This window comes from Ovis canadensis, chromosome 14 (genome assembly GCF_042477335.2).
Source record: "Ovis canadensis isolate MfBH-ARS-UI-01 breed Bighorn chromosome 14, ARS-UI_OviCan_v2, whole genome shotgun sequence".
Lineage (NCBI taxonomy): Eukaryota > Metazoa > Chordata > Mammalia > Artiodactyla > Bovidae > Ovis > Ovis canadensis.
In genome coordinates, this window is record NC_091258.1 from 56,773,561 (window position 1) to 56,792,717 (window position 19,157).

Sequence of the window (19,157 nt, forward strand, 5' to 3'; positions counted from 1 at the left end):
GTCCCTGGACTGGACGTGGCCATGGGTACATCAGACCTAGTCCACGGTGAGCGCTCTGGTGGCACAGGCCCCGGAGAAGCTGGGCCAGGAGGCTTCTGCCCCCAACCTCATGCCTGTGGGGTCAGTGTGGGCCTGGTCAGCTTGATGCCAGGCTGAGAAAGTAGGTACGGGGTAGAGAAAGCTCACGGGATCTCTTACAGGCCCCAAGGTCCCAAGAAGATGGTGCCCGATGCTTTCTCAGAGGGCAGAGGCTGAGGCACCAACTGACAGCAGCCAAACCCATGCCATCCCGTCTCAAAACCCCAGTTTCCCCACCTGTAAACCAAGCCAGGCCACTGAGTCCTGACACTCACTACCTGGGGATTTAGGGGAAGAAAGGCAGTTCTGGCGGGAACCCCAGGCTCTCCTGGGTGGCTGAGCCTCCAGCAGGGTCTGGGGGAGAGGGGCATACCCAGCCAGTTCTCAGTCCTCCACGTCTGTAGGGCAGGGTTGGCCCTGGACCCCAAGGTGCCAACCCCAAAGAAGGAGTGTCTGGCTCAAGCATCAGAACCCCCCAAAAGTCAAGAGCCTCCTCCCGAGCCAACCAGGCCACCTGCTCCAGCCAGCTCCACACATGCCCCCAGCCCAGGGGGGCCCAACAAGTTCCTGAGACAGGTGCACCACCAGCCCTGTTTTATGCACAGATCTTTCCAGGAAAAGCTAGCGGGGCAGTGCTGACAGGGGACCCAGTCCACATCTTCAGGGCTTCCTTACCAAGCCCTTGTAAGAGTCAGAGCTCTTTTTATTTTTCCCCAGGAAAAAAATTTTTTTTTTTTTTTGCAAAAACACCTCCTCAATAAACAACATGTAAACAGAAACAGCTGCTTCAGGCTCCACAAATGTCTCATTGTGTCTTCAAGGGCTTGTCCGTGGCAGGCAGTGGGGAGGGCTGGCAGGGGCCATTTTCCTCCTCCTCTGGGGAGCCCTGCGGGTAGACCACGAAACACAGCTCCTGGCCCCAGCGTGTCACTGACTCTGAGGACAGACAGACAGACCAACACATGGACGCTGGGGTCTGACCCCGTGGGACACGGGTCCTCAGGGAGCTGCTCTCTGCACGCGGGACCCAGACACGTGAGCCACGCCATGGACAGACGTCTGGTGGTAGCTGGGCCCTGTGTGGCCACCTCGGCTGCCAGGAGATCCCTGCTTTAGGGCAAACCCCAAAGAGGATCCTATCTCCAGGCCCCGCCCCTTCGGGGAGCTGCTCAGCTCACCTGTGAGTCTGTGCACACACTTTGGTTTGCTTCTCCAGAATGCTCCCAGGAAGAAGACGGGCACCCCCGTGAGGATGATGATAACGCCTACCCCACACACCATGGGCTCCGAGATGAAGCTGAAGACCAGCAGGAATGCCCAGAAGACCAAGTACGCCACGGGGATGAGGAGGTTCACCTGGGGGACAGCAAGCGGCAGTGCAGGACACCCCCCACCCCAGCTCTCCTGCCCAACCCCCAACCCTGGGGGTCTCGGGCCATTTCCTGGGAGCTGAGACCTGAGGAGCCCAGTTGGCCCAACTGTTGAGGGTTTGTCAACTTCAGTGCCTCTGAGCTCCCCACAGTGACTGTACGTGGACTGGCCGCTCGCACTTGGCTGTAGGTGAATGATTTTCAGTGTTCCACATTTCAGGCACTGAGCACTTACTTCTCCAGCTCAAGGATTGATATGCAAATGGGAGGACTTTTCTTTTAGCTCGCTTTCGGGGCTTCTGTTTTGTGTGGGCTCGTGGAATCCTCTGTGACCGTGTCTTAGCCTTATTTTCCTGTCCATGAAGTGGGAGTATTCACAGCACCCACCTCACAGGGCTGCTTAAGGACTGAATACGCCAGTGCACACAGGGCCCCAGGCAGAGCCGGGCACATGGCAAAGGCTGGCCTCCCCATTGCTGCCATCGCTGCCCCTGGTGCCCAAATGGGTAAAGGGGAAGTCCTGACTGCTTCCAGCACGTGAGCCAGCCAGTCCTTCCCCGGCCTCACCTTGATGGGCCTGTGGAGCGCCGGCCGCCTCCAGCGTAGCACGAGCAGGCCCAGGATGGTGACACCATAGCAGAGGTAGTTGATGAAGGACACGTAGTTGATGAGCGTGTACGTGTCTCCCACGAGCATGATGACTGCCGTGGCCCCGCACTGGGAGAGGACCGGGCTGAGGGCTGGCTCCCACCTGCCTCCCGTCAGCCCAGGAGGGGCCCTGGGCTGGCCAGCTCGGTCCAGGACGTCGGTGAGCCCGGCCCTCCCCTCCCACAGGGCCAGGCCTCACCCCCTGCCACCACCCAGGCTGCTGCGTGGCCCTGGCTTCCCTCCCTGCCAGTCTGGTCCCCCAGCTTACACAGACGAGGAGGGCGGGAATAGGGGTGCAGCGTCTGACGTGGATCATGGCTAGCAGGCTGGGCAGGTGCCCCTCTCGGGCTCCAGAGAAGCACAGTCTGGAGGATGGGGACAGATGGGTGGGGGCCATGAGCCTGGCCTAGGGCCTCCCTGCCGGCTAGAGCCCGACCTCAGCTCTGGACCTGATGGCCCTCTTGAGCTGTCACCTCTGACCACCTGCTCCAGCAGCCCCACCGGGCAGTTTTTCCCCTCATCCAGCCTGCCTCCCTTCTGCTTCCTGTTCCTCAGAAGTGGGATCAGGTCTCTGCTCCCCGGGAGTTCCTCGTCCCACTTTCAGGCGGGCTCCACCAGGCGGGATCTCCCTTCCCCCAGCACTGCTCCCATGCACAAGGGCGGTGGCCTGGCCTCACCCTGACCACCCTCCCTCCAGCTTGGTCACCTGGAGGAGGTGAACAGGTAGCCATTGATCCCTCCAAAAGTGGAAAGTGCCACGGAGACGGGCATGACCCAAGAAAAGTAGCCCAGCAGCTTCTCCCCGAAGGTCTGGGTGGGCACAGAAGAGAAGCGGAGCGTGAGGTGGGGCGGGGGCCGGGCAGGAGCCAGGGACCAGGCGGGGGCCCCCACTCACCACGGCCACGGCATTGGAGGCCAGCAGCTCCTGGGGGGCCATGGCAGTGAAGTAGGCGACATTGGTGAAGGTGTACACAAAGGTCACCAGGGGGATGGAGATGAAGATGGCACGAGGTAGGTTCCTGGGGACAGTGGTGGAGCGTGTCAGCATTGGCTCTTGCGGGGCTGGGGTGGGGCCTCAGGGTGGTACGGGGCTTTGGCCCCATCTCCTGGGGGGCCCTGGGGCAGGGGAGAGGACAGCCCTGCAATCTGTCTGTCTCCCCACCACTCTGCAGCCCAGCCTTTGCACGGCCTGGTAGGAGGAGGAGCCACTAATATCCTGGGGGAGGGGGCGGATCTCATGTCTGCACATGAAAAGAACGTTGCATACAGCCAAAATCAGCTTTGAAGCTCCTCAGAGTGTCCTCAGAGCTCAGTCCACAGGCCAGGGTCCCTGGGGACTCGCATCAGCATCCCCCACCCCCAGCCCCAGCTGTAACTGTTCACCGTCAAGGTCCCAGCCGAGCATCAGACAGAACCATTGGCTTCTTTTCTAGGGACCATGTTGTGTGCACATGTGTAATTTTTTGGCCAAGCACATAGCTGGATCCGTTTACAGGGAGACAATGAGACTCAGTGTTTCCAAGACCCAGCGAGGGGCCGTGACTCATCCACAACCATACAGAGCAGGGTCAGGCTGGAACACAGGCCTCCCGCCTGCCTTTCCAGAGCCTCTCGTGGGGATCAGCAGCGCAGCCAGGCTGATTACCAGCCCTGCTGGCCATAGCTGACTGTGGGCCTGTGTGGGGAGGTCGCCTCTCCCACCACTTCCCAGGGCTAGGCTGATGCCTCACTCACTTTCGAGGGTCCACCAGCTCCTCTGTGACATAGTTGAGGAAGTTCCAGCCGCTGAAGGCGAAGGAGCCCTGGAGGAAGGCCAGGGCCAGGTGGCCCACGGATGGCGTCATCCAGAAGTCAAAGGCGTTGCTGGGCCTCAGCTCCTCGAAGTGTCCTGGGGGGGTCCGGAGGCCAAGGGTCAGCATCATCTCCCTGGCCCTGCGCCCAGCCCCACGCCCGGCCCTACCTTGGAAGATCTGGACAAAGCCCACGCCAATGATGAGTGAGAGGGCCAGCAGCTTCCCGCCGGTGAACACGTCCTGGATGCGCGTGGCCCAGCGCACACTCGAGCTGTTCACCCACGTCAAGAGCACTGCAGAGGAAGGACAGGAGGGCGGGTGGGTGAGCAGGCACCCGAGGCTGAGCCTCTCATGGTGGGCCACGGCCAAGTCCAGCCCCAGCTGCAGGACGGGGTGTCTCATGCAGCAGCCCGAGTGCCAGAAGCCCCCCCCGCCCCCCCGCCCCCCCCCCACCCCGGTCGAGGCCAGCTTCACGGGGGGCTGGCAGCTGGAGGGATGCCCCCTCCCAAAGTCCTCCCGCAGGGGACTTCCCCGGTGGTCCAGTGGTTAAGGCTCAGCTTTCCAATGCAGGGGTGTGGGTTCAATCCCTGAGTGGGGAGCTAGGATCCCACAAGCCTCCAGGCCCCAAAGCCAAAGCATAAAACAGAAACAATCTTGCAACAAATTCAATAAAAACTTTAAAAATGGTCCACATTGGGGAAAAAAAAAAAGGCAAACCCCCAAGTCCTCCCCTGCAGGGCGGGTCCTGGGGACAGAGGCCCTGCCCACCCCCACGACTGGGCACTCACTCAGGCAAGCCATGGAGAGTGCGCGGGAGGCGGCGGCCGGCGGGATGCAGTTGGGGAACACCGGCTGCAGCACGTAGTTGGAGAAAGTCATGGAGATGACAGCCAGGCTCGTGGGGTACATGATGAGCACGGCGCTCCAGAGCAGCAGGAAGCTGGAATGAGCCAGGGCCCGAGTGGGGCGGGCCTCCCGGGACCCTCAGGGCCAAGTGGGCCCAGGTGTGGGGAGCGGGGCTGCACCCTGAGTCCTGGTACCCAGGGCTGCTGTGGGCGCCCAGAGGCCGGCTTCGGTCTAGGGAGGCAGGGCCCACCTTGTTGAGGTCTCTGCTCTATTGATGAACTGTCTCAACAGAGATGATTGTACAGCACACACGGCTATGGGCTGTCTTTGGGCAGGTGTGGAGAGCGACTAGGGAACCCACCCCTTTTCTAAGGATACCTTAGAAAAGGTCCTCAGCCCCAGGCTGTTCCTGAGCTGGGCTGGGCTCTCCTGGGACCTCCAGTCCTGGCTCTAGAAGTAGTCCCCAGCAGAGCCCTGTGGCTACAGACGGCTGACTCTGAGCTGTGAGCCCCAAGGGACCAGACCTTGCAAAGCACCCTGGTAGGGTGGGAAGGATTCAGGTCCCTTCTGCCAGAAACTCCCCTCTGCAGGGCGTCCATGTGGGAGTGAGACCTGACCTGTTCCTGGGGGCTCTGGCTGCACCCAGGGCAGCACCTGTCCGTGGGGGTGGTGCTGGACGCCTGTCCACCCCACCTTGAAGGTGGGCACTGCCTTATCTAAGGATACCAGTGGCCTCTGGGGCACCAAGCTCAGTGGCTTCCTCTTGGTCCTGGCCTTTGCTCTGTGGCCCTGCCTCCTTACTCCTTGCTGTACACATTCCCCCCACGCCCCACTCCTTTCACTTCTGGGACATCCTAGCACCCTGGCCCCCCTCTCATACTGGGTGCTCCCCTCTGCACAGCCGCCCACCCACTCAGTGTTAGGTGTCCCTGGGGTGGGGGTTGGGCCCTCCTCTCCCATCTTCTCGAGTATTCCAGCCACACAGCATGATTCTTCTGCTTTCGTGGGTCCCAGGCCCCTTTGAGGACCTCCTCCCCAGAGAACACTCCCAGATACACCCAGAGGAGTGTGCACGCCCTGCCACACTCCATTCTCTTAAAGGCCCCTGACCACATCGCTCAGAACCACCCTTTAAGTTCTTCAGCCTAGACTTCTCTGTGCTCCAGACACCCCACCCAAGGCCTGACTGAGCATCTCCCACGTGTGCCGAAGATCCCACCCAAGTGACAAACCCCAGCCTGAAATCTCCCCCTCCTGATCAGGAACCCCCATCGGTGGAGTCTCGCTAAACCCCTCCCGCATGCCACACCGGCCACCACGTCCCTGCGATTTGGACCCCTAAATGGTTCTGGAATCTTCCTGGACCTTTGTTCAGGCCCTCAGCATGGCTCAGCTAGATGGAGCTTGGGTTCCCCTCCACCCACAGGCTGCCGAGTCCCCGCCAAGCGCTGGTGTCTGCCGTGGATGTGACCTCGCTTCTGGCTGCGGAAGACAGCTTAAGCGCCCAGGCCACCACCCTCTGTACATGCACCCCATCCTTCCTCACTGGTTGGCCAAAAAATCCCCACCTCCCCCTTCAAGCCTCAGCGCAAACGTGTTTTCTCCAGCAGCCTCCTCCGGGTGGTGGGCAGCTATTTTCTTGGCTACTGGGCAGCTACCTCTTACACGTTCAGAGCAAGGCTCCTCCTGGTCCTGATCACATTGGAGGGGTTTCCCTTTTGCACTGTAAGCAACTTGACGACTGGGCTGGACCCTTTTATCACTGCGTCCCGGCCTTCAGCAAGCAGCAAGTGCTTAGCTAACGTTCGTGGTGACTAAAGGAAAACTAGAAGTCATTTAAAGAAAAGTTCTTGCAGAGCATTAATAGGAATATCATGCCCCTCACTGCCTGCATGCTGACAGCATCTAGAGGTTTCCATAGTAAGGACTTTCTCACCTGTAAACACCTGGGAGGGAGGTGAGGCTTATTTAAAAGGTAGCACAGAGAGGTCAGGGGCCAGCTAGTGTCTGGCTGGAGTGGCATGGGCATTGGCCCCACACACCCTAGCCTTAGAAGGCCATCCAACACTCCCTCCTTCCCTCCACCCACTCCCATGACCTCCCCAGGATGTGAGAAGCAGAAGAGGATACTGGGGTCCAGCGCCCAGCAGGCCATCGGTTCTGGAGAGGCTGTCCCCACCCCCAGCTGCTGGAGCCCCACACTTACCCAGCCAGGCCCCCAAAGATCTCAGTGACATAGGCGTAGTCCCCGCCAGACTTGGGGATGGCCACTCCCAGCTCTGCATAGCAGAGTGAGCCCAGGGCAGTGATGCCTCCACCCAGGACCCAGACGAAGAGGGCCAGACCCACAGAGCCAGAGTGCTCTAGGACCCCTTTGGGGGAGATGAAGATGCCCGAGCCAATGATGTTTCCTGTAGTGGGGAAAGGTAGGGAGGGGTCAGGTCTGGGGTGCCCCCAGCAGGCCAGCCTCTCTGTGCAGCTCTAGATGCTGCAGTGAGGAGGGGAGCTTGGGCTGCTCCCTGCAGGGGGGCCTGGAGGCATGTGGATGCCACGGGCCCCTCAGACCCTGTAAGCCCCACTCTGGCCACCTCATTTCCCCTCCCCAGCCCCTGACATGGGCAGTGACACCTTTGTCTGTCCAGACAGGCTCCAAATTCCTCTGCCTCTCACTCTCACGAGGTGGGCCAAGCCCAAGCAGTGGCAGCCACTCCGGTGCCTCCCCAAAGGGTCCAAGCGCAGCCCCTCAATGCTGGCCAAGGCCTCCAGGCTTGTCAGCCTCCAGCCACCTCCTTCTTCCCCGTCTGCTAGCAGAGCCGGTTACTTAAAGCAAGACCTTGACCATGATACTGTTGCCACTTTCTTACTGGCCGAAATCCAAACTCACAGTGTCTTGGGGACTGGCACCTCCTCCAGCCCTCCTTGACCAGCTGGTGAGGTTCCCCCTCCCTCTTCACAGCTCCAGACCCTGCTCCATACTCTCTTTATCTTCCGTCTCCTGTTTCCCTGTCAGAGAGCCCTTTGCCTGCTGGGCTCCTCTTTGACCTAGAACCCAGACTATGGACACAGACTCAGAAGAGATCTGGTTTCCTGGTGTTCTTAAAATGGTTCAGCTTCTGGGCAAAGGGCAGTGGGGTGAGGGGGAGGACCTGGTGCATTTTCAGGGATGGGGTGGACGGTGGCAGGCTGGCAGGACTCGGTTGGCTCAGCCTGGGGTCTGGGCACAGATGCCTCTCCCTTGGGAGCAGCCACTGGCTGCAAACAGGAGTTACTACTCAAATCCCAGGACCACAGTGGGAAGTCCTGGTTGGGGGCTCAGAAAGCCAGGACTCTCTCCTAGCTCAGGTCGCCTCCAGAGTCCTGCCTGCACGACAGGGCTGTAGTGAGGATTCCGTGAAGTACTGTACAGGAAGCCTCAGCTCATTCACAGCTGCATCCAGACGGTCTTTGCATCTCCGGGTGATTCTGTGTGTACTGTCTGAAACCTCACCTAGGGCCTCCAGCACATAGTAGGTGGTCAATACACATCTGTTGCGCAAACTACGGGATGAGTGAATGGCCTGAGGTCCAAAATGGCACTGGTGCCCCGATGTGAGGGACCAGTGTTCTCATCTGTGAAGTGGATGCAGCTGTCTCCACTCGGCCCTCCCAGAAGGGGACTCTGGGCAGGAGCAGAGGGGGTGGCTGGCTTTCTAGGTTTGGGTGCCAGTGGAATCTGGCAGGTCATGGGTCACAAAAAGCCTGGCCTGCCCCTGGACTGACTCTTGAGTCTTGGAAGGATGGGCGCTGGTCAGGGTGGGGCTCTCTGTTGACTCGTGGGGTCTGGGAGCAGAACAGGGGGAGACCCTCAGAAAGCCAGGCCGCAGGCTGCAGAGCAGGCTCCCAGAATGAGCAAAATGCCTAGCGCCCACTTAACCCTGAGCTCCCTGGCAGTTAGGGCAAAGAGGACAATGTACTGGGTGACCTGGCCCTCATCATCTGTGCTAATGAATCCAGTCGTATCACTGGTGATGTACACTAGGGCCTGCCCAAGAGGAGATAACCCCAGAACCCACAGGGCATGGGCTTCCCTGGTGGCTCAGCTGCTAAAGAACCCGCCCACCAATGCAGGAGACACAGGTTCGATCCCTGGGTCAGGAAAATCCCCTGGAGATGGAAATGGCAACCCATTCCAGTATTCTTCCCTGGGAAATCCCATGGACAGAGGAGCCTGGCAGGCTACAGCCCAAGGGGTTACAAAGAGTCGAATACAACTGAGCACGCAAGCACATACACACCCACAGGCCACATGAATAAAAAGTCACACTGCTGGGACCTGGGCCTCAGCCCCTCCTCAAATGGCCCCATCTGCTGGGGCCCAGGTGGGGAGCGCCCGACCATGAGGGCAGAGTCTGCCGGCTCCACCTGCAGGGCCCACAGGCGGGTCTGGATGAGGACACAGCTGGGGCCGCCCATCTGCATGGATTCCCTGTTCACAGTCCTACCCCACCCCCACCCGGCCGACACAGATTTCCAGTCTGGATGGCCACGATGCCCCGCTTGGCTTTCCAGTCACATCCCAGGAGCCCCAAACACATCCAGATAAGGAGGAAAGAATTCCTGTCTCCCAGCCTCCCCCCAGGTAGGCTGTGCCCTCAGCTTGCCTCCAGGGGAGAAGGGCCACCTCCTTCATTCACCATGGGGCCCGGGGCCTCCATGGGCTCTCGGGTTTCTAAAGGGTCTTTGAGTTCACTCTGTCCAGTAGTACAGCCTCTGTTCTCAGGACCTGGTGGAGCAGGATTTGCCAAAAGCCAAGGAGGTTGGAAGCCAGCGGGGGTTGGGTGGCCTTGGAAGGAGCTGGGTGCATCCAGGGCCCTGAGCCATGCGGCGCCCCCACCCCACCGTGGGGGCCCCCACCACCCTGAACAATTCAGCCTAACAGGGCCTCACCAGGGTAGCCCTTGGGGAAGCCACACCTGGCACCTCATCTCCCAAGGCTGGGATCTGAAAGGGACATATCACTAGTCATTGCCCACTGGTTGGAGACTTGGATGCTGGGAACTGGGGGATGGGCCGGGGGTAGAGATTGCTATTGTTTCAGACACATGGCCTCAGGCTACAGTGCAGGACTTCTCCCCCCATGGCTCAAAGGGACACGTGTGCCAGCAGGCGTCTGAGGTCTTTGGGGGCCTCTTCCTCCAGGCCTGGACATCCTCCAGCCTCTGCCCCGGGTCTGCGCTGGAAGGTGGCAGAAAACCCCATCGAGGTCCACTGGCTGCTCTTGGTACCATGTGGGTGGGATGGGGCTATGCAAGGAGCAAAAAGGCTAGATGAAGGGCAGAGGGCAAGAAGGAGGGATGTTGCTGAGGAGTGCGCCTCCAGCAGCGGATGTTTAGGGGTGTGGAGAAGGGACCACAGAGCCGTAAGGGATGCCTATCGTTCCTGGTGGTGGAGGGTTCAGGCCTCCCTTCTCAGCCCCATGTTCAGGCCCGGCAGAATCAGCTCTGCAAGATTTGGTGAGCAGCAGGGGACAAGTCTGGGCTTCCCTGGTGGCTCAGCTGGTCAAGAATCTTCCTGCAGTGCAGGAGACCCTGGTTCAATTCTTGGGTCGGAGAGAGACCCTGGAGAAGGGATAGGCTACCCATCCCAGTATTCATGGGCTTCCCTGGTGGCTCAGCTGATCAAGAATCTGCCTGCAATGCTGAAGACCTGGGTTCAATCCCTGGTTTGGGAAGAACCCCTGGAGGAGGGCATGGCAACCCACTCCAGTATTCTTGCCTGGAGAATCCCCACGGACAGAGGAGCCTGGCAGGGTACGGTCCATGGGGTTGCAAAGAGTTGGACATGACTGAGTGACTAAGCACAGTGGACAAGTCCAACCTTTGGGGGATCCTGCTCTGGAGGAAGCGGAGGAAGGGTGGGGACCATGGAAGGTGGGATGGGCTGGGGGATACTGCTGAGCACCTGGTCAGCTGTCTCAATGGGCTGGAGGAATGTGTGTTCCGAGGCCTCCATATTCCCATCTACCCAATGGGACGGCTGCTCTGCGGTCCCCATGGGTCCTCGGCAGGGCCAGAGCTCCCAGGAGGGTGGTGAGGATGAGTCCCCCCGACCAGGGGCCCCCCCTCCAGTATCCTCCCGGCCCTCTTCCCTCAGCCCGAGCTGGGTGGTTTTTATCACATTAAGATGTTTGGCCTGATGGGGCTTACCCGGCTCCGTGGAGGAATGAAGAAAGGGCCATTGTTCCCCCGGCTGCTGCAGTGCGTGCTGACCTATTTCTGGGAGGCAGTGGCCGACTATGGAGGTCGCCGGGGTAGACCACGAAGGTCGTGCCGGTGGAAGGGGCTGGCTGCCCTGGGTGTGTGTGGGGGGAATGTGCAGAGTCTGATTCAGGGAGGGGTCGGTGTGGTCCTGTCACCACCACCCCATCCCTGAACAGGAGTCAGCTGTGTGACCTCAGGCCTGTGCTGCTCCCTTTAAGCCTCAGGTTCCTCTTCTGCCAGGAAGGGCCATGGGGCTCGGGGGGCAGCAGAGGGCTGGGGCAACCCTGACTTTGGCAGAGGTACTGCTGGGCAGGATGGATGTGTCCTGCACAGCTGCCAGAGGAAACACGGCCTGCTCAGGGCCCTCTGTCCTCCCCTGTGGCAGGTCTCTTCCCAGCTCACTGGCCACCTCCAGGAAGCCCTCCCTGATCTCCCACCATGATCTCTATAATATGGCCCCTCCTCCTCTCCCATGGTGCCTGGAGGATGACCAGGAAGTGATTACTTTACTTTCCATCCTGGGTGGACCCTGCATTCCCAGAGGGCAGGGACTATGCCCTGACCTGCTGAGATGAGGAGTTTGAGCCCCCTAAAAGGCCTAGGGCCTAGGTCCTTTTACATATGCCCATCTTTTCAGTGAGCATGGCTATGACGGGGCCTCCTTCTGCCACACTGGCCTGCTGGCCTGACAGAGAACAGCTCCGGGGCTCCTGGGCCCTGTCAGGGACTGGCGATGGGCCAGGCCTCCTTCCCTTGCACTGGGCAATGAGTCCCAGCACCTCCCCATTAGGATGTGACCTGTGAGATTTCCAGGGAAGAACTCAAAATTCCTGCTGGTAAGTCCCAAATGTCCTGGGACCATGGGCAGGGCCAACGACTAGTTGAGAACCCCTAAATCTGAATTCAAACCCTAGGTCCCTTGTGGTGGGGGGCTGTGGACAACTGCTCCACTCTCTGAACCTTCTCATCTGTAAGATGGGGAGATGGGGGAGTGATGTGGTTCCATACTCATCCCGTCTGCTACCTCAGAGGTCCTGGGAAGTGTTTATGGGTAGTCCTAATTGCTGTCTACTTTGGAGACACCCAGCCACCCAGGCTGGCCTATGGAGACCTGAGCCCCTGGGGACCTCAACACCCTGGGGTCAGCAGCCAGAGCCCCGCTTTGGGGGCCTTGCTATTGCTCTGAGTGAAGCCTCTGCCTCCCAGTGTCCTGGTGGTGAGCACGTGTCAGGCACCCCTCTGGGGGACACAGGTGCCCGCTGAAGTCGTGGCAAAACTCCAGGGAGGTGAGCGGGGACATTTCCAAGACATGCCTGAAATTTCCAATCAGCCAGTGTGTACCACCAGACTGACCCACTTTCCTTTTGAAAGGGTGATGAGCAGAAGGACATGACTCTCTTCCCTGGACCTACTCATCTCACAGTCTTCCCAGATAATGAATGGCAAACCAGGCCCCCAGCTGCTCAGGCTCCAATTCGCTATCACCTAGACTCTACTCGGCCATATCCTTCATCCAGTTCATCACAAGTCCTTTGGCTCAATCTTCGAGACATGCCCAGGACTGAACCTCCTCTCAGCACCTCCATTAGCATCACCCTGCTCTCTGCCACTATTATCTCTTACCCCGGTGACTCCTGACTGGGCTTCCGGCTTCAGCCCCTGTTGCCCGCAGCCTCTCCCCCAGAGTAAGCCCCAGGCCATGTCATGCCATGCCATCCTGTTCTATTCCGTCCTACTCCACCCCACGCCATCCCTCTTCTGCTCAAAGCCCTCCTCGGGCTCCCATCTGACAAAGAAAAAGAGGCAAGGTCCTTACTATGGCTGCAAGACCCACAAAGACTGGACCCCATCCCATGCCTGACTCATCTCCTATCTATAAACCTCTCTCTATCATCTTCTCACCTTAGCATGTAATCATGACCCCGTCAGCTAAACACTCAGGTGGCTTATCCTGTTTGCTCTTCGACTTCTCACGCTGGAACGTCAGCTCCAGGAGGATAGGGGTTTGTCTGTCCTGTTCCCTGTTGTGCCTCCAGCATCTAGAACAGGGCCCTGCACTGTTTGGTACCTAACTGTTGAATAGATGCATGAACATGACCGGTGCTGGCCAGCCCCACCCTTGTGGCTGGAGCTGCCTCAGCCCCCAAGGGTGTTCCAGAGCACACCAAAAGCATCTGACCCTGGGCTGGTGGCAGCCTCAGGTCCCTACTTCTCTCATCTGCAAATTGGGGCTATGGTGAAGCAAAGACAGGCTGGTGGGCGAGGGTTCTGAAGAGGGCTATTCTGAGCAGCCCAGAATCTCCAGCCCCGGAGACAATGGAGGGACCTGGCCACAGCTGGATGCATAGGTACTGGCTCCTAAGGAGATGGGGTTCAGAAAGGAGACCCCAGAGCCCCAGAACACACTTGAGCCTGATCCACAAACACAGGCCAGATATTTGGGTCAAAGGGAGACAGTGGAGGCCAGGACAGCCTGGTCAGCAGACCCAGGTGGTTCTCACTCTGCTGAACCTGGGCACAGTCCCTCCTTGGGCATGAATTGGGGAGGTAGCTGTTTGCGGTCCCTGAGTCAGGACAAGGGATCCTGTACATACAGCCTTGGGTGGGGGTGAGGAGTCACAGGAGATTTCTCTGTCCACCTGTTTGTCTATTTATAGTAGAGTGAGGAGTTCAGTAAATCTTGGTTGGATGAGCTCCCAGCTTAATCCTCAACCTTCCCCTATCATGGGCTCTGAATCTGGCTCTGATTTTGCCCTGCACCACAGCAGTGCGAAGAAGCACGCTGGACTGGGAGAGGAGTCCAATTCTGGTTCCAAATAGCAAGTCCACCCCTTGCAGCAGGATCATTTAACTTTCAACAGCAGTTTCTATATCTATAAAGTGGTATGAAAATTCCCATCTTGCAAGGTGGGCAATCACGTGAGATAAAGGGAGACCGTGTTTTCATAATGTAGCCAGGCGTGGTTTTCTGAATAGATGGATGTAGTGATGTCTTGCACAGCTCCGGCCCCAGAGGACTCTTTTTCCTCCAGGCTGGTTCCCTATTCCCCTCCAGCTGTGCTTGCTTCAGTGGTCCTAAGCACGTTTTAGGTGGAGTCTTTTTCCAGCCCAAAGCCCTACTCAGCCTGAGGTAGGGGCTGCAAGGGGAGAGAATTATAGGTTCTTCTGGGAGAGTATTTGGAAGTTTTAGAGATAAGAAGAGTAGCTGCTAACAAACAAGAAAGATTATGAAGAAGGCTATAAAGTTCTCAAGACTTTTTAGGCTAAAATAGGACTCTCTGAAGATATTTTTTACTCTGACCAGGCTCCCCAGAGCAGGAACGTGGGATAAGACGTGGGAGATGTGGCCCCTGGAACAGTGAAGAGGGGACCTTCAGGGTGTCAGGAGGGAGATGGTGGTGCAGTGATTCAGCCCACACCTGCCTCGTCTGTCACCTTCTGAAACAGGTCCATTCTCCCCTTGTCTGTTTTCTGCCCAGGCTAGCCTCCCACCTGCTGAAACCCTTCAAAACTCCCCAAGTAGGGTTATAGGACCACCCCTGAGTGTCCTAGGCTGCGGTCAGATCATCTGGGCTCTGTTTTTGAGTCTGCCACCCTTGGCTAAGTCACTCCTAAAGCCCAGCTCAGTCTTCAAGGTCTGAGGCCAAGGGAACAGTGGCTCTGAACAGCAAAAATGGCACGAGAGGTGGGGAAGCTGGGAGGGCAGACCCGTGCTGCACAGAAAAACTCCTGCTGAGTTAGCCTCATCTGCTCCTACCATCACCACCAGGGCCCTCTCAGGAGGCGAGATGAGCCAGCAGCCTCTGCCTGACTCAGGGGAGTGGGGATGGGATACGGGGAGAAGGCAGAGTAGGTCTATGCTCGAGGATTCTGGGTTTAGCTGAGGCAGCCCAGGAAGAATCACGTCTCTCTCTGCCCCTTCTGGGCACCGTAGCTGGTCAGCCTCTGGACTCCCTGGTCCACCCACGATGTGTTGGCTTCCTCTTGCTGGGGGCACAGCTCCTGGAGAGGGTGTGGGTCAGGGCAAAGCTCTAGCCAGTACTCTGACTGAATCCCTGGAAGGAGCCTGTCCTCTCAGCAGACGGACAGGGGCACTCGAGGTCAAGAAGGGCTCCAGACCAGATCAGGATCAGCCCCTAGAAGATACCTTTCCAGGTGCAAGGGGGTGAGACAGAGGGGTATCTGCACAGGGGCTGTGTCCTGGGGCAACTCTCAGTGTGAGTGTGGGGGTTGAGCAAGAGCTAGACCCCAGACTTGGCCCAGGAGCTCCAGTGCGGGGGCGGGGGCGGGCAGCGGAGGAGGAAGTGAAGACCCCAGACTGTCCTCCTGAGCCCCCAGCTTTTTCCATCTCCAGGGATCCGAGGATGAACAAGCAGCTCCCACTAACTGGGGATGGGAAGCATGAGCAGGTGATAAAGGGAAAGCAGTCGAAGTCCACTCCATTCATCCTTCCAGTCCGTGTCTCCTGGGACACTGGAGGTGGAACAGACTCCTCCCACAAGGGTGTCTGGAGCACCTTGTGTGAACACAGGTCTGGGTTAGCCAGTTCCTGAGGTGTCCGTGTTCATGACTTGGGACAGCAGGAAGAAAATCCCACCACTGTTTTCACTGGGCACTGAGCCCTCTGCCTACCCAGAAGTCCCCATATGTGGGCAGGATGTATGCACTCATTCTCAGGTGGGGAAGCTGGGCCAGAGAGGATGCGAGTGGGGTCCCAGCCCAGGAAGCCTCTCTGCAGGTGGGATCTGCCCACCCCAACTCAGCCACCCCATCACTGCTGATCCGCCCCCCTGCGCCAGGGTCCAGCTGCAAATCTTGGCACTAATTACATTCTCTGAACCCATTTCCACTCTGGGCTGTTTCTACCTGTCCAGGCTACCCACAGTCCCTCCTGCTTTGGAAGAATAAATCCTTCACACGCTATGGCACCTGGACCCTGCACACCGTAGGAACTCTGCTGGAGCAACAAGACCCAGAACTGGGGGGGCCTTAGCAGGAGGCCAGCTTACAGTGTCCGCTCACTTGGCAAGGCTCCTGCACTCAAGGCAGGACCACATGTTAGAGATGATAAGACTGAGAGAAACTGCCCTGCAGAAGTTTAAAGAAATAAGGGTGGCAGGAGGATTCCAGCGGTGGATGGGACCTGCACCTCTTTAGAGCGCTGAAGTTCGGGCCACTTGGGAACTCTGCGGCTGGGGTGTGAAGGGAGACGCCGCATGTGCCGCGGGAGTGCATCCTTCATCCATGGTCCACCGTCGCGGACCGCTAGGCGCACCCGGAGAGGGGTGCTCCTTGTCCCAAGCCGCTGTCCGCCTCAGGCCTCACCGCCCCAGGCACCCGCCCGCCCCGGTCCCACTCACCGATGATGATGGTACAGGCGCTCACCAGCCCGATCTCCTTCTTGAGCGCCACCCGCTCCGAGGTGCCCGGGCCGGGACCCCGGCCGGGGGAGGGCGAGGGCGCAGGGCCCGGGTTCCCGCGCCCGCTCGGCTGCTGTGTGTGGCCGGCCATGTCGCTGTCCCGCCGCGTCCCCGCTCCCCGCGCTGCCCCGTCGGTCCGACCGGCCGCCTGTCCGTCCGGCTGTCGGTGCGCGCCGCCCTCGCAGCCGGGACAGCGCCCACAGGCGGGCGCATGCGCGGGCGCGGGGCCCGGGCCCTGAGCCCCGGCGGCGGGGGCCGGGGAGGGGCGGAAGGAAGACCGGCCGGCAGCCCCCTCCCCCACCTTCCTTAAAGGGAACTCTCCCCCCCTCCCCGTGGCTCTCCCCGTCCCATCCCGGGCCTGGAAAGAAGGAGAGGACTTGGGGCAGACTTAGGAAGAACTTCCCAGACCCAAGAAGGCTTAAGAAGTGGGTCTTCCCGCTGCCTGAGTTACAGCCATTCCTGGGGTGGGGGTAGGGGAGCAGGGCTCAAAGGCAGGACTGTCCCTGCCCTCAAGGAGACTGAAGGAAGCTGGCCACCATCATAGCCGTCTGTGTGCTGAGATCCCCTGTGCGCCAGCGCTGCCGGACCCCTTACATCCTGGCACGGGTTCCTAGAGCGCGAGTGCCAGGAGAGGGATGGAGGTTGGGCCCATTCTCCGGGTGGACGCTGAGCTCCCGGGATAGAAAAGGGAGCTGACCGAGTGGCTTGCGCCAGGCGCAAGCCCTTTCCCATGCCGCCTTGGCCTCCTGACAGACGCTGGGTGGAGGGTGTAGGAGCTACAGTTCTCCAAGGGGTATAGGTTGTGTCCGGGATCCCCTCGAAGGGGTCAGGAGACCCTAAGCCCACGCCATCAAAAGTCTGGGGAGACGGGGTCGGGGTGAAGACTTTGGAGCCCTCAACGGCCAACCAGAGGGGACCCAGTGCCTCGTGGGGGGCCTGGGAGGGCTTGGGCTCAAAACCCCACCTTCCCTCGCTCTCCGCCCAGCCCGGCTCTGCGCTGAGCCTGGCAGGTTCTATCCTCAGACGCCTGGCCACAGGTGAGAATTCGGGCTCGGTGCACCAGAACTCGGGTCTCTGGCGAAGGCCCCGCGCAGTCCAGCCAGCACCAGGACACGAGGCCAGCTCAACTGCCCCGGAGACGCGGAGAAGGGGACCCTGGCCTCTGGGGTCACAGGCGGGGGTCGGGTGTGCAGAGTCCAAGGGAGGTTGCCGCTGCCTCCTCCTCCCGGAAGCCGTCAGGACTGCGCAGCCCGGCCCGGCGGAGCAGACACGAGGGGGGCCGCGTCGGGAGCCACCAGGGCGGCGGGAGGGGAGAGTCTGGCACGGTGCGGCCGGCGGCGGAACAGCCTTTGTCCCTTCCTGGCGGCCGCCGCGACGCGCTGTCCCCTGAATGCGGATGAGCCGCGCCGGGCGACCTGCGTTCCCCCCGCCCGCGGCCTCCGACGGGCGGACGGGGGTGGGGCGGGGTCTGGCCCCGCGCTGGGCTGCGCGCGGAGCGTCGGGCTGCCAGCGTGGCGGTGCACCGGGGTTGCAGGCGAGGGGGACCTTCGAAGCCGGGGGTGGGGACCTGGGAGTAGGCGTGGGACGACCCTGGCGGGACGCGGAGGGGGAGGCCGCCCGGCGGGGCTGCAGCCCTCGCGCTCCCGTCGGAGTCCCGCATTCTTGGCGCCCTCAGCCTCCCGCCCCAGAGACGCGTTCAGCGCGGACTCTCTTAAAGGAGCCTCGCGCGGGCGGTGGGGTGAGGGCAAGCGGCGCGAGCTCTGGGGACTTTTTAATTGTCGCGCGTGATGGGGGCTGGGGTCTGACCTGTTCGACTCTCCGCACCCAGCTAGCCTTGCAACGATAAAGTCTGTTGGGAGAGGGTCCCTCCAGGGTTGGCATGAGCCTCACGGGCCAGGGGCCTGTGGTTTTCCAAGGTGAGCCTCTCATGGTCCTTGAAATGTGGAGTCGGTGTTTCAGGAGGTGGAGGGGGGTTGACCCTAGGGCACTGCGCAGAATGGAATTTGCATTTTGTTTTCCAGGGCCACAGTTCAGGAGGTCATTTTAGTGGAATACACCTGAACTTGCAAACCCTGATGGGAAAAAAAGTTGGCAAGATTGGTTTACCATCCAAATGACAAGAGGTATATAAGGCCCCACATTAACAGGAGGAAAAAATAAAATCATAGGATGTTCTCAAAAGATTCAGAAAACAGTCTTCTACGATTTAAACAAACCAAAAAACCTGTTAGCAAATTAGAAACAGTAAGGAGATTTCTCAATTTGATAAAGGTATCTTACCAAACTCTCCAAAATACAGGAAACAACAAACAAAACCCATTCAGTAACTTCGTGCTCAATGGCGAAATGATTGCTTTCCCACTGAGACTGGAGATGAGAAGGAATGTTAGTTAGCACTCTTTTCTATACAGTACTGGGAGGGTGGTCCTCCCAGTGCAATAACGCAAGAAAAAGAAGTGATAAGACACAACCTTTTAATGACTAAAATCTGAAATACTGACAACACCAAATGCTGTCGAGGATGTGTAGCTACAGTAACTCTTACTGGTTGCTGGTGGGGATGCAAAATGGTACAGCCACTTTGGAAGATAGTTTGGCAGTTTTTTAAAAAACTAACATACTCTTATCATACAACTCAGCAATCGTGCTCCTTGGTATTTATTTACCCAAAGGAGTTGAAAACTCATGCCCACACAAAAATCTTCAGATGGATGTTTATAGCAGCTTTATTCAGAATTGTCAAAACCTGGAAGTAATCTAGAT

At 59.1% G+C, this 19,157-nt stretch overlaps 1 protein-coding gene across 15 annotated transcripts; it reads right to left on the reverse strand.

Annotated features, from left to right (window-relative positions):
• Positions 1-657: 657 nt before the first annotated feature.
• On the reverse strand, positions 658-17,675 carry SLC7A10 (solute carrier family 7 member 10). Of its 15 annotated transcripts, XM_069549025.1 has the most exons (13): positions 16,335-16,505; positions 10,921-11,065; positions 9,376-9,497; positions 6,942-7,146; positions 4,678-4,829; positions 4,057-4,182; positions 3,831-3,984; positions 2,992-3,115; positions 2,803-2,906; positions 2,365-2,461; positions 2,016-2,165; positions 1,257-1,434; positions 658-964 (listed from the first exon to the last, which is right to left on the reverse strand). In XM_069549025.1, exons 5-13 carry the CDS (start codon positions 4,796-4,798, stop codon positions 750-752), a joined length of 1,269 nt encoding a protein of 422 aa, XP_069405126.1. In that variant the 5' UTR covers positions 4,799-4,829; positions 6,942-7,146; positions 9,376-9,497; positions 10,921-11,065; positions 16,335-16,505; the 3' UTR covers positions 658-749. The 15 variants fall into 15 exon arrangements, with proteins under 15 accessions (XP_069405126.1, XP_069405122.1, XP_069405118.1 ...); XM_069549021.1 differs by having other exon boundaries at positions 658-1,014; positions 2,016-2,461; positions 16,335-16,491; XM_069549017.1 differs by lacking the exons at positions 9,376-9,497; positions 10,921-11,065 and having other exon boundaries at positions 16,335-17,675.
• Positions 17,676-19,157: the final 1,482 nt, after the last annotated feature.